The sequence below is a fragment of the Orycteropus afer genome, unplaced genomic scaffold (assembly GCF_000298275.1).
Source record: "Orycteropus afer afer isolate SDZICR_OR568_19922 unplaced genomic scaffold, OryAfe1.0 scaffold00018, whole genome shotgun sequence".
In the NCBI taxonomy this organism is placed as follows: domain Eukaryota; kingdom Metazoa; phylum Chordata; class Mammalia; order Tubulidentata; family Orycteropodidae; genus Orycteropus; species Orycteropus afer.
This window is the reverse complement of record NW_006921605.1, coordinates 18,274,882-18,288,621: the sequence shown is the minus strand read 5'-3', so window position 1 is coordinate 18,288,621 and position 13,740 is coordinate 18,274,882. Positions and strand designations below refer to the sequence as shown.

The window sequence follows — 13,740 nt, the reverse complement described above, 5'->3', positions numbered from 1 at the left end:
GTTATTGAGGTGTTGGAGTGTTCTATAAATTCTAGAGATAAGTCCCTTGTCAGATATGTTATTACCAAATATTTTTTCCCAATCTGTAGGTAGAACCCTTGCCTTTTTTAAATTAACTAAATGAGTAAGCTTTACAGGATAGACCAGACAGCAAGACTGAACCAAGACAGGCAACCGATGTAGTCAAAGTGATCATGTATGAGATTATCCAGGAGAGTCAAATACTGAGTTTTTGATAGAGCCAAATTTGTAATGTAGGTATCCTAACCAGTGGTTTGAGGTACATTTTTGGTTTTGATTCTCTTATTTTAATTATACCATGCTGATTATTTGTAATCGTTAAAGATTGGAAACAAGTGTTCTACTCTGTCATATGGGGTCACTGTGAGTTACAGTCGCCTTGGTGGCACCTAATAATAGTAATTTGCTGTCTAAACTCCAAACTCACTGCCAATCGAGTCAGCTCAGACTCATAGTGACCCTCATTGGGTTTCCCAGGCTATGAATCTTTACGGAAGCAGACTGCCTCATGTTCCTTCCACGGAGCAATGGGTTCGAACCACCAACCTTTTGATTAACAGCCAGATATCTTAACCCCTACACCACCCGAGCTCCCTATAATTTCCTGTGGACAAGAACAAATTTTTGTAAAAAGAAAAATACTCAGTCTTAAATTTTTGAGTGTGGTCATAGGTGAGAAAATGGTAAATCGATTTGGAGATAATTCTTTTTGAGGAATAATCCCAGAATTTCCCTGCTCCTTTGCAGATTAGAGTAGTTTTATCATATGAGTAGGGCAATCCCTGATATTTGTGCTTTTTAAACACAGCGTAGCTGGGTTGTATTTGTTAATAGACTTTTCAGTGCAGAGCTGTGCCTGACATATCACCCACCCCATGCAAAGTTGTAAACCTGCTTACCTCTTCAATAGACTAAAGTGCACCTTTGTGTTCGGTTGAAAGCCGTTTCTTCACTACCATAAAGCACTGCATTAGGTTCAGTAGACTTAGTGGCTGGGTTGGCAGAGTGTACTCCCCATCCTAGAAACTGAGAAATCTTAAATATGCCCTTGGGGTATATGTGTGTATCTTGTTAAGCCAGGAACACACAGGACTTGAAAACAAGGTTTCTGGTTAGGTTTAAATACAAAACAAAACCTGTCAAACACTCTTATTTACTAATAGTATTGCAACACATTAAATCTCTGGTTTAGGTTTGTTTTGGATCACGGCTGAAATTATGAATGGCTTGATTCTCTCAAATATCAGATTTACACTCTTGTCTCACTCATACCGGTCTGAACTCATGAGAATGTCAGGGATGATCTCAAAAGACATCCAGATTGTCATAAGAGTTACTTTCCATACTGATATTGATTGGAGTCCAGGCTATGAAGTCCATTTTAGGTGACATTAAACATATCAAGTTTCCATGCTTTTACCACCTTTTTTCTATTCAACATTTCAACATAACATTTATTTAAAAGTCTATCATGAGCCAGAGGAGCTCTGGTGGCACCATATGACTGCTAACCAGAAGGCTGGTAGTTCAAATCCACCAGCCCGCTCCTTAGAAGGAAGATTGGGCAATCCTACTTCCGTAGAGACACTGCCTTGGAAACCCAAGGAGGGGTCGCTATGAGTTGAATTGACTTGACAGCAGTGAATTTGGTTTGTTTTTTGGTATTATGAGCCAGAGTCCGTAGGGGTGCCAACGGTGAAGTGGTCGACTATTAGCAAAAATGTTGGTGATTTGAAGCCACCTCGAGGTGCCTTAAAACACAGACCTGCCAGTCTGCTTCCAAAAAGTCACAGCCTTGAAAATTCTACAGAGCACAATTCTACTTTGCCTGCAGAAGTTCACCATAAGTCAGAATCAACTTGGCAGCTAACAAAACAGTAACACTGCTGTTGTTTGCATGCCATTGAATTGGTTCTGACTCATGGCAACCCCATGTAACAGATTAATTTCTGAGTATAAAGTGGATGTGGTTGGTAGGAGATGAGGCCAGAGAGGTTGGAGGGGTGCCATGAGATTAAAAAGCTTTATATTACCATGGATAGGATTTAATCTGAAAAAAAAAAAAAAAAAAAAAAAGGTAGGGCTACAGAAAGTGAATAGGAGTTAACAAATGTAGAGAAAAAAATATGAGTTCCTAATAGAAGTACCCCAATAAATATTTTGAAAATACTGTTCTCCCACTATTTTCTGCTGAACAAATCACCATCCAGGTAGGATCCTGCAGTCTGAAATGGTGTTCTTTCCTGCTGTTTATCCCACCAGGCCTAATAAAATTCTGCTTAGCTGCTTTTTTATTTGGATATAAAACTTACTGGGTGATATTTTCTCAAGTCCCTTTATTGTGCTTCCTGAAAATGGAAGGAATATGCCCATGAGTTATTATCAAACACCGTATTCAGTACTATTCTGTTCCTTCAGATACAATCAGTCAGCAAGAAATTGATGTTTTTAAATATTTATAATACTGTTTCTCCTGGGTTAGTTTATGATTCTTGTATTCATTTCACAGTGATATATCCATTTCAAAATTATGAAGCTTTCAGATTTCTTGGTTAAATTTTTTAAAAGCTCTGTATTCTGTGTTCAGGAGAAAATATAATGAAAGGAGATAAAGAGTCTATTAAGAATCTTCTAGAGATATTTGATGGGTTGCTGGAGTATCTTACAGAACACATCAGTGAAACATCTCACGAGAAAAGTAAGTATAAGAATGAAAGTTTGGTTTGTTGTGCACTCTGCTATGTCCCTTTTTATATTTTATATTTCTGCCTTTTTTTCTCCCATAATACAGTACACCTGATAAAGTGCACATAATTTAACTGTAAATTTCTAATTCTTATTGTTCCAAGTGGTTGAAAGTTCTCTCTTCTAGACTGTCATGTCCTTTGTTAATTTGGATGTTGCTTATAAATTGCTTTAAAGATAATCTACAATAGAAGGGCTAAGCTTCTGCCTGCAATTATATATTGTCCTATTATCGCGTGTTATTTCTTATTCTCAGTTTTCCTGTCAGAACTCCCATTTATGCTATAAATTTGGATGTTGCCAAAGTGTCAGAAGGAAGAATTTATATATTTTTGTCCTTAATCTATAGTTACGTTTGTGACAGCCTGAATATTCTTTATTTTACTCTTTCCCTCAAATTGTAATAATTGTTTTGTGTGAAATTTTTATTTTATGGTTTTTTTAAATGAAAATTATGAAGATCAGTATTACCATATTATTTTCTAGAAGGGTTATGGTTACTTAAACTGAATCAGCAATGTGTAAGCATTACTTATAATCTTTACCTCAATAAACCCCATGTCTAGGAATTTATCCTAAGGAAATAATAGGAAAGAAAGTTAGGTGCTTGAAGCTCTTCTTTGCAGTGTTATTTAATCACTGGGGGGAAAAAAAGCAAAAGCAAAAAAGCCTACATGTCTCCGCAGTATGCAATTGGTTAAATAAATAAAGCTGTAAGTCATGGATAGACTAATGTATGACTTGTTCTTAGATCATTGTTGTTGGGTGCTGAGTCATAGTGACCCTGTATTTGCAACAGAACGAAACACTGCCCTGTCCTGCACCGTCTTCACAGTTGGTGCTATGGTTGAGCCCGTTGTTGGCATCTGTGGGTGTTGACTGTAGATCCAAGTGAAATGAAGTCCTTGACAATTGTCAGTATTTTCTCTGTTTATCATGATGTTGCTTATTGGTCCAGTTGTGAGGATTTTCATTTTCTTTATGTTGAGATATAATCTATAATGAAGACCATAGTCTTTGATCGTCAGTAAGTGCTTCAGGTCCTCTTTGTTTTCAGCAAACAAGGTTGCCTAGCTTACAGGAAACGTCAGCTAGTGTTAGTAAAATGTTGCTTGGTGAAGTCAGAAATAAGAACAAATGAGGGTGATATTTGAAGAATAAATCCTTAGAAATGGAGGTAGAAATATCCAGAGGGGTGAGTCTGAATCAAAGCAGACTTTCCCTACCTACTTTCTGAAATCATGGCCGCAGCACCACTGCCACTGGTGAATGTGTATATGCCTTGGCTGTGTTGGGATGGAAAAAAAGCTTGATAACCAGTAATTTTAAGGAAAATTTCATCTAAGCTTTGATGTAGTCTGACTTTTAGGCTAAGGCATAACTGTCTTGGAGCTTGAGGTAGGTCGACACAGTCATGTTTTTCTGAAGCCATACTCTAGTCATCTCAATTGATTGTCTCATACATTCCTTACAGATTGACAAAAGGGTATAAAGAATAATAACCGAGCCTAACACGTAAGAAATGAAACACTGCTAATACAATTGTAGACCCTGCTTTTGAAGCAACACTTGTGTTGTTTCTTTGTTACCTAAGAAATACATTCTCATTACAGATGATAATTTGGTTCTTTCTAATTTTACTTTCACAAGAACCCAGTTTACTAGGAGAGGTGAGGGGTGCCTCACTGGCTCACCTCTCCCACCTCCTATATAGAAATAGCAATATTGACTTGAGTTGCTTTTTTTTTTTTTTTCCTGTTGCTGTTTTTATTTATTCTAAACAGGTGAAACAGAACAGCATTTTAAAGAATCTCATCAAGGAGTCATTTTGGAAGAACCAGAAAGTACTAAAGAATCATGGAAAAGAGTTCCCTTTGGAAGGTAGCACTTGATGTCTGCAAGTTTAATTAAAACATGGTGTCCTTTATTTTCTACTAAGATTTAAAATGGCACACAGTATGCCAGAATAGCTGTAAAAAACAAAGCTAAAGTGAAAATTTTACTAACGTCTCATATTCTAAACTTTCCTGGGGGAATTTGAAGAACCTCTGGTGGCTCGATGCTTAAGGCATTTGACTGCTAACCAGAAGATTGGCAGTTCAAACCTAACAGCCACTCTGTGGAAGGAAGACAGGGCAATCAATCTACTTCTGTAAAAATTTGCCACCTTAGAAACCCATTAGGGGTCATATGAGTTGGAATCTACTCAGTGTCAGTGGGTTTTTGTTTTTTTTGTTTTTTTAGGTATATATAATATTTAATTTTCAGCATTAACCAGACTTACCATTTCATTTTTACCTTGATCATCAAAACAGTTCATACTCCTTGCAGAAAACCTAGAAGGTACGGAAAAATAAAAAAAGGAAAGATGAAATTTATCATTCAAAACAAAGTAACTGCTGTTAACGATTTGTAGTATTTCCATCTTGTTTTACTATGTTTTTTCCTTTTTTGGATTTAGTCTTATTGTCTATGTAATTTTATTTCCTGTGTTTTTAAATTTAGCACATCAGGTCTTTTTCCTATGATGTTAAACTCCTGGTAATCATTTTTAATCTATGTGTAACACACCATTCACATGGGTGCATCACAGTTTACAAACCATTTCTCTAAGTGGGGGTTTGTTGTTTCTCTCTCTTTTTTTTTTTTTTTTTACGTTATTAAAAAATGTGGTGAATCCCTTTATTTTTTTCCCTCATCTCATATCTTTAGAGTAGATTCAGAATCAAAGAGCATGGATATTTTAAAGCTATTAATAAAAGTTGCCATATTGCTTTCCAAAAAGGCCCTGGCTGTGTCTACACACACTAACAGTACAGAAGTGTCAGGTCAGCACCCTTGCGAGCCCTTACTGACCAATTTCAGAATGTTAAAATTGGTTCTATTTTCATAGACAAAAATGTTAATGTCATTACTGGTTTGAGATGCACTTCTGTGCTAACTACATATTGAACATGAGGCTATGACCATTTTAAATAGCTGATTGTCAGTATTTTTGTGGAGTTTGTCTTGGTTTGAAAAGCACAGGCAAGGCCTTCTATATTAGGGATTGTCCTTTGTTGAGAAATTGTCTCAAAGGAGACCGTCAAAAGATGCAATTCTTGACTTTATTTTTCATTATTAGATTTTTTTTAAATAACAAAATAAATGCAAAATAAAAGAACATACAAGGGTCTTTAATGCAGAATTAATGTTCTACCCTCCACACTCTCCTTTGCACCCATGCCCCTAGAGTGACCAGCATTTGCCTTTTTTGGGGTGTGTTTTTCTATACGTTTAATCCTTCATGTTTTATACACAACTGTTCCTACCCTTCATAAATGTGCACAGTCTGAACAACCACAGGTGGGCTGCAGGTTGCAGCCCTTGGTGATCTGGTCACAACTGAGTGCGTGAACTCTTCCAGGTGCTCACTGTCATCTGAGGCATTGGGCCCCTCTTGGGATGAAGATGAAGCAGAGTCCACTGGTGAAATAATTAGACTTGGGGATACAGCACACACTTTTTCTCTAAGAAGTAATGGTGAGTAATTGAAACTTTAAATAGCAATTATTGTTACTCAACATACAACTGTGACCTATAATGATTATACTTTGGAGTATTTAATGGTAAGAAGGATAACGTGCTAATGGGGCATCAGAGTTGAAATTCCAAGGGTAACCACAGGGAAGAAGTGGGAGGAGAGCTATTACATTGTGGGGATTAGAACCAGTGTCACAAAACAAATGTGTATGAACTGCTGAATGTAAAACAAATCTGCACTGTACAGTTTTACCCAGATCACAATAAAAAGTTAAAAAATAATTGAAATTCCAGAATACTACCACTAAATAGGAACAGTTATCCAAAATAGAATCAGGTGGGAGTGACAGGCACATGGGCAGTTAAGTCCAAGAAAATAAATGGATGCAAGTTTGCCGTGTAATTAGTGGGACCTAACACCCTATGAGGAATCCCTGAGTGGTGTAAACCGAATGGTTGGAGGTTTGTGTTCACTCAGAAACATCTTAGAGGAAAGGCCTGCTGCTCTACCTTTGAATGGCTTAAAAAAACCAGCTACTGAAAATCATATGGAGCACAGCTCTTTTCTGATACATATGGGGTCTCCATGAGTCAAAACGATTCAGTGGGAACTGGTTTTGGTTAATATCCAAGGAAGAGAATTCTAGATGCAGCTTTGCAGTCTAGTCATGCTTTTGGAGTACCCCTGAGTGCAATTTCTTGAACTAGGGTGACTCATGTTGTGGTTTCAGTTGCCAAGTCTTATGTATCTAGTGGCAATTTTCCCCCTAGGTTTCAGGCCACATTTCAAACAGCCTGCTGCTTATACACCTACCTACTGCTGCTGAGTCAAGTCTGACTCTTAGCAACCTTATAAGGCAGGGTAAAACTGCTCCATAGGGTTTCCAAGCCTGTAAATCTTTATGGAAGCAAACCATTTCATCTTTCTCCTGTGGAGCAACTGGTGGGTTTAAACCTCTGATCTTTAGGTTAGCAGCAGAATGACTCAACCACTGCCCTACCAGAGCTCCTTGCTTATACACAGTAGACCTAAATATCTTTCAGGCCCCACTTTGGAACCTCTGCCTTTGCCCCTCCTCCAACTACCCCACTCCCTGACCTGCCCACCAGGCCTGTTACGCTCTTCGCTGGCATCATATTTCTCCCTCTGCTGGGACGCTCTCCTCCTTTCAGTCCCCGGCAAACTTACTCTCCATGCCTGGCCTTCTCCACCTGCCTCAGGCTCTGGGCTTTGGGGTCCCACAGTATGGCCTTCTCCCTTTATTTTTCTAATACAGTTTACAGATTAGATGGTACCTTACAGTTTGTGTGATGTGTAAACTGAGTTGTAGGGACAGTAGGCACGCCATACTCATTCAGCAAATGTTTATGGAACACCTTCACTGTGCCAGGCAGTGGTGATACTGTGGTGAACAAAACACACATAAATCCCCATTCTTATGGAGCTTACGTTGATTTGTGGAGGCCATCAATATATCAACAAGATAAATAAATGAAATACATGGTATAATTATTCAGTTGATGGTCCCCAAAGTTAGGAAAACACCCAGCCCACAATAAGTCTCTATTTTTAAGGTGGAAGAATGAGAATACCAGAGTGGAATTAAATACATAAAAGTGGAAATCGGATTACCTGCATTCTGGCTGTGTGACTTTGGAGAGGCCCCTCTTTCCTGAGCCCCAATTTCTCCAAGTGCAGATGAGAGAGTTAGTAGAAGTAATTAGTATTTCAAGCAGCCTGACCAACATGCTCTCCTAATTATGTCATTCGTGAAATTTTTGCCCCCTAAGTACAAAAACACTAAGGAGCTCTGGCGGCACAGTACCTGAGGCATTTGACAGCTAACCAGAAGGTTGGCAGTTCAAACCCACCAGCCACTCCATGGAAGGAAGATGGGGCAGTCTACTTGTGTGACAGTTTACTGCCTTGGAAACCAAGTGGGGGTCCCTATGAGTCAAAATCGACTCGATGGCAGTGGGTTTGGTTTAAGTACAAAACACTAGGCTGCCTGTTGAACAATCAGCAAACTATTGTGATAGTGTTTTTTAAATTTATCTTTCATATTTTCTAGGTGCCCAAGATTCTAACGAAATGCTATCTAAAAAAGCCCCATCTTCACCAAGTTCTAAAAACCATGAAGTGTTGAACCCACCGTCTAGTTTTTTGTCCAACAGCAGGACAGCCTTTATGGAAGACAGTGAGTAGTACTAGGTTATTAGTTCTTGATACTGGTGCTGTGAGTTGGGCACAGTAGTTCCTGGGACATTTGAGGTTATTTTTGCCACTGTATACGTGTATGTGGTTTTACATGGCCTACTTTGTAAATGTTTAATGTTAATCACTACCTCAGATTTCTGCTTAAAGACAGTAAGTCTCTGATACATTACTATATCAATTGGTGGTCTTCAAATTATAATGAATGATAAAACAACTATGCAAAGTATCCCTTACTTACTTATGAAAAATATTCCATATTGTCATCTCTGGCTTTCTCATGTGGGAGTATTACATAAAGTCATTATTAATGGCTACCTGATTTTCCTGCTTGTGGCTGAACCATGATTTACATATTCATTCTCAGCCACATAGTTTACTTCCAATTTGGCTTTTGTCTCTACTTTTGTTTTTTTGTGTTTATAAGGATGAGATCCTGGTTTAATTGTTTTGGAGTGCTCTTTTTTTAAATCAAGTTTAAAATATACCTCTAAGTAGTGAGTGTGAACATGTTTGTGTAGATCTTAAGAGTTTAACTGTAATGTCCACTTTTATTTGTTCTATCAGTGGAAATTCCTTCTGTGAGTATGACTTCAAGTGCCAGGAAGCTAGGGGAGCCAATTCGATCAGCCATTCCTTTACAGCCCCCCTACCACCCTTCAGAGTCTCGAGCACCCTGCCCCATTGGAAAGGAATATTTACATGCAACTCACTGCTCCTCTGCCATGAATTCTCCTGGAGAGCGCACGGCCCTGTCTGTGGTGAGTGGAAAAGCTTGCTTGCGTTTAGTTGGATAGAAGTCTGTATTTTTTATTTTTAAAATTTAAAATTAAAAACAAATTTTTGTAGTGTTCCCTCCCCTAAAGTCTGTATAAGAGGTCTCTGCCAGAATAGCAGTCGAGAGTATTCCATTAATCAAAGCATTGTATTTCTTCAAATCACCTCTGCATACAGCTGCTTGTTCTTGATCTAGGAAGATAGGGACAATATGAATGTAGGAAAAGGGAACTCATAAGACCCAACACATACTATTTATTTTATGCCACGCATAGGCCTGGATACTTGACAGCTATTGAGTGATCGATGGCTCATGACAACTCAGGTGGATAGTCTTCTTTTCCTTGGGGAAGCATATGTAGACAGGGTAAATATCTGGCCTGAGATCACACTGTGAACTCAGAGCTCTGACTTCAGAACCCATGTTGTATGTCATTAATTAATTTAAAAAAATGTTTAATTCTAAGGAAGTATGGAAAAGAATATAAGAATTTATCTTCCCACTATCTAGAATTAACCACTAGTAATCTCTTGGCCTAAGGAGCTCTGGTGGCATAGTGGTTAAAGCATTCGGCTGTGAACCCCTTAGCTGCTCTGTAGGAGAAAGATGAGGCAGTCTGCTTCCATCAATTCCAGTCTTGTGGGAGGAGAAGGGAGGAGTCACTGTAAAAATCTAACCAAAAAAAAAAAAAAGAATTACAGCCTTGGAAACTCTATGGGGCAGTTGTACTTTGTCCTGTAAGGTCACTATGAGTCAGAATTGACTCACTGGCACTGGGTTTCATGTTTTGGTTTGGTATATGTGCTCTGATGGCACAGTGATTAAAGATTTAGCTGCTAACCAAAAGGTCAGCAGTTCAGACCCCCTAGCCCTCTGTGGGAGAAAGATGAGGCAATCTGCAGCCATAAAGGTTTACAGCCTTGGAAACCCTATGGGGCAGTTCTCCTCTGTCCTGTAGGGTTGCTGTGAGTCAGACTGGACTCGATGGCAGTGGGTTTGATTAATTCTTGGCCTGTTTGTCTCTACTCTTCTTCTTTGAAAAAAAGTTCCCTTTTTATATAGTCAGCCTATCCCCGCTTCTGTAGAAACAACAGGCAGGTGTGTGCAGAGGGTGAATTTGTAAACAATTATACAATCTCATTTTATATGTGGAGAGAGAGCAAGAGAGAGAGAGACAGCGAGCTTTGGTGGTGCAGTGCCTAAGGCATTTGACTGCTAACCAGAAGGTTGGAGGTTCAAGCCCACCAGCCACTCCACAGAAGGAAGACTGGGCAATCTATCTATCCACACAAAGTATACACACACACACACACACACACACACACACACATCAAACAATATAGAAAAAGTACAAAGGTGAAATAAGCACCATCAGCATTAGGTGACCATCACTATAAACATGCTATGCATCTATTGGATAGGAATGTTAATGGATAGGAGAGAGAGAAATGGGTTCAGAGGATAATAGTTACTTTTGACAGGTGATAGGGGGATGGTAGGTGGGCTTCTGAATTGCTGCTAGTGTTCTGTTTTTTGACGGCAGTTAAATGGGAGTATTCATTTTGAAATAATTCATTGAGTTTTATACTTTACGTTCAGTAAAAAGTTTTTTAAAATAAGATCATATTATAGTTGCGGTTTACTGAAAGATATTACATTTAATTTTACTTTAATAGAAAATACTGACGTGAAAAGGAAGGGCTCTTTAGACATCAAATGAACAGTCTTCACTATAAGAAATACTTCCCAAAAGATTCTGTCCTCTAAGCTTCTGGAAATAAATTACTAAGAATGTTAAGAGTTTGTATTCATATTTTGGGAGGTTTCTTTAACTGTTTCAATTTTAGATAGCGTACATTGACTTCTTGACAAAAGATAATGATATGGCTACACCGGGGAGTCAGTCATCTCTCTCATTGTCTAGGTGTAGCTGTAACCTCTGTCTTTCATTGTTGAGAACAGTTGCCTTTATATTTCAGTGGAATCTTGACTTGCTATATTCTTCCCACACCACACTTTTTCTCAGCACAGGTTTGTAGACGTTGCTTTATTCCTTTGTGATTGGGTGTCAATGGAGTATTTTGACCAGCACATGTGAAAACAAAACATGGAGAATGAAGGGACCTAGCTTTGTGCCATAGGTCCCCACATGCACACAGACATGAAAGTTCTTTCTTTTATGTGTTTCCTTTGTAGCTTTCTGAAATCTTTTTTTTTTTTTTTTTTTTAATAGGAACCAGATACTGTTTTCTTAACTTCTAAGTTGCCTAAAAATAGCAAACTGGGGATGTGCTTACCTCAGGTCCAAAGCCCCAGGACAAGGAGGCTTCCCAAAGGAAAAAGGTAACATTGCTGCAAGTTTCAGTGTTGGTAATCTGTTTGAAAAGAGATTTGAGGAGTAAAGGGTATATACTCCAAATTTATCTATAAAACCAGTGTAAAATATATATAGTTTTTTTAATTTATTGTGATTTGTATAGAAGTTTACAGAGCAAATTCACTTTCCATACAGCAGCTCACATATACTTTGTCTCATGACATTGACTGAAGTTTTCCACAATGCAACAGTTCCCCTCCCACTTCCTCCCCCTAGTTACCTCTTCCCTGTGTCCTTCCCTCCCATGCACTCCTGCCCCCTGAGCTGTCTCCCTGTGCATACACTGCCCTTCTGTTCTCCCATGATTGAGCTCTCCAAGGAGTGTGTCTACGTGATGTAAATATTCAGCTCATGTGCCTGTCTTTTATTTGGCTGGAAGCCACAGGAGTGGGTTCATTTCCAGACCCAAAGGGCAGCTAGGGGCCATAGTCTCAGTGGTTCCATCAGGCTCTATCAGACCAGCCAACCTGATCCTTTTTTTTTTAATGATTTTGAGTTTTGTTCCACATTGTTCTCCCACTCTATCCAGGATCTCGTACATAGATCTCTCTCTGAGTAGTTGACAGTGGTAGCTGGCTACCATCTTGTTCTGGTCTTATAGTTGTAGTACAGGCTGAGGATTGCATGGTGTACCAGTCCCTTGGACTAATTGTTTCCATGTGTCTTTGGTTTTCTTCACTTTTCTTTGCTCTGGATGAGGGGAGACCCTTTATTGCATCGAGGTGGCTGCTTGCAAGCTTTTAAGATCCTAGTCACTACTCGCCAAAGTAGGATGTGGAACAAAGTTTTTGTGTAGCATGTTATGCCACTTGAGCTTGATGTCCCCTGCAACTGTGGTCCTGAGCCCACAGGTCCTACTCACTCCCTCTGGGTAGCTGGCTGTGGCCAAGAAGTGACTACAACCTTGTCCCTTGTCAGCTCTACTATATACCTGGGAATTCTTACAGAACATACAAATACACTTGTAGAAACATTGTCTGCCAATCTGTACATGGTCTTGGGCACACTCCTCCCTACATAGACATACCTATTCGTTCAGCCTGTCAACTCATCTATCCACCCGTATATCAATGTTTGCCTTCACTGATAACGCAGTACTACTGTATGTGCAGAAGGGTTCGTCTTTGTTGTCTGTACCTCCCATGCACTTCTCTGTTTTCCCTCTTCCTCAATACCCTTCTCTCAGTATGAAATATTTTTTAAAGCATGTATTATAGTTATTTTGAACTATGGAAACTTGGGTAGTTAACTATCACATGGCTACTTTCATTACAGATATGAGAACAGATCTGCAATTTCATCATGGGATTCACCTTCTCCCCAGAGGCTAAGAAGGAAATTAACAGAACAAGAACTGCACGCAGTATCAGAGAAACTCTCCCAGCGCCTCTCTGAACTAGACTCGGTAAGTTTTTTTTTTTTTTAATCTATATTGAGATTTTCATGGGCTGGTGAGCATTTAAACAAAGGTGAAAGCTTAGCTTAAGGTGTTGGAAAGTGAGCTGTGTTTTAGTTACTGTGACAGTATTGCTAAGTCAAGCAGGTAGGACATGGCGTGAACAACAGTATCCTAGCCTTTCATGATAAACCAAATTTGGTACAGATTTATCCAAACTTTACTGAATGTAGATTAAAACTAATTTAATCATCTGATGTAAGTTTTTATATTAAGCAGTTTGTGTTTAGGTATATCTGTGCATTTCCCTTTGTCACTAAAGACAGATTAGGTATAAAATTATGCCACAATGCTAAATCTCTCAATTAGTTCCAGTAGATTTTTGACTAAGTCTCTTGGGTTTTCTAAGTATAGCATCATATCATCAGCAAATAAGGATAGTTTGATTTCTTCCTTACCAATTTGGATGCCTTTGATTTCCCTTTCTTGCCTTATGGCCCTGGCTAGGACTTCCAGTACAATGTTGAATAGAAGTGGTGATAGTCGGTATCCTTTTCTGGTTCCTGTTCTCAAGAAGAATGGTTTCAGTCTCTCTCCATTGACAATAATGTTGGCTGTTGGCTTTGCATGTTGTTGTTGTTGTTATGTGCCGTCGAGTTGGACCCAACTCATAGTGACCCCTCCTT

The 13,740-nt window shown here is 38.9% G+C and overlaps 1 protein-coding gene across 1 annotated transcript in view; it reads left to right on the top strand.

Annotated features, from left to right (window-relative positions):
• Window positions 1-13,740, top strand: part of CEP95 (centrosomal protein 95) — a 30,576-nt gene that overhangs the window by 5,279 nt on the left and 11,557 nt on the right. The window contains exons 4-10 of the mRNA XM_007959903.1: window positions 2,609-2,719; window positions 4,551-4,647; window positions 6,173-6,288; window positions 8,361-8,486; window positions 9,071-9,264; window positions 11,515-11,624; window positions 12,934-13,063. Of these exons, the coding sequence (XP_007958094.1) occupies window positions 2,609-2,719; window positions 4,551-4,647; window positions 6,173-6,288; window positions 8,361-8,486; window positions 9,071-9,264; window positions 11,515-11,624; window positions 12,934-13,063 (884 nt within the window). The remainder of the gene's footprint in view (window positions 1-2,608; window positions 2,720-4,550; window positions 4,648-6,172; window positions 6,289-8,360; window positions 8,487-9,070; window positions 9,265-11,514; window positions 11,625-12,933; window positions 13,064-13,740) is intronic.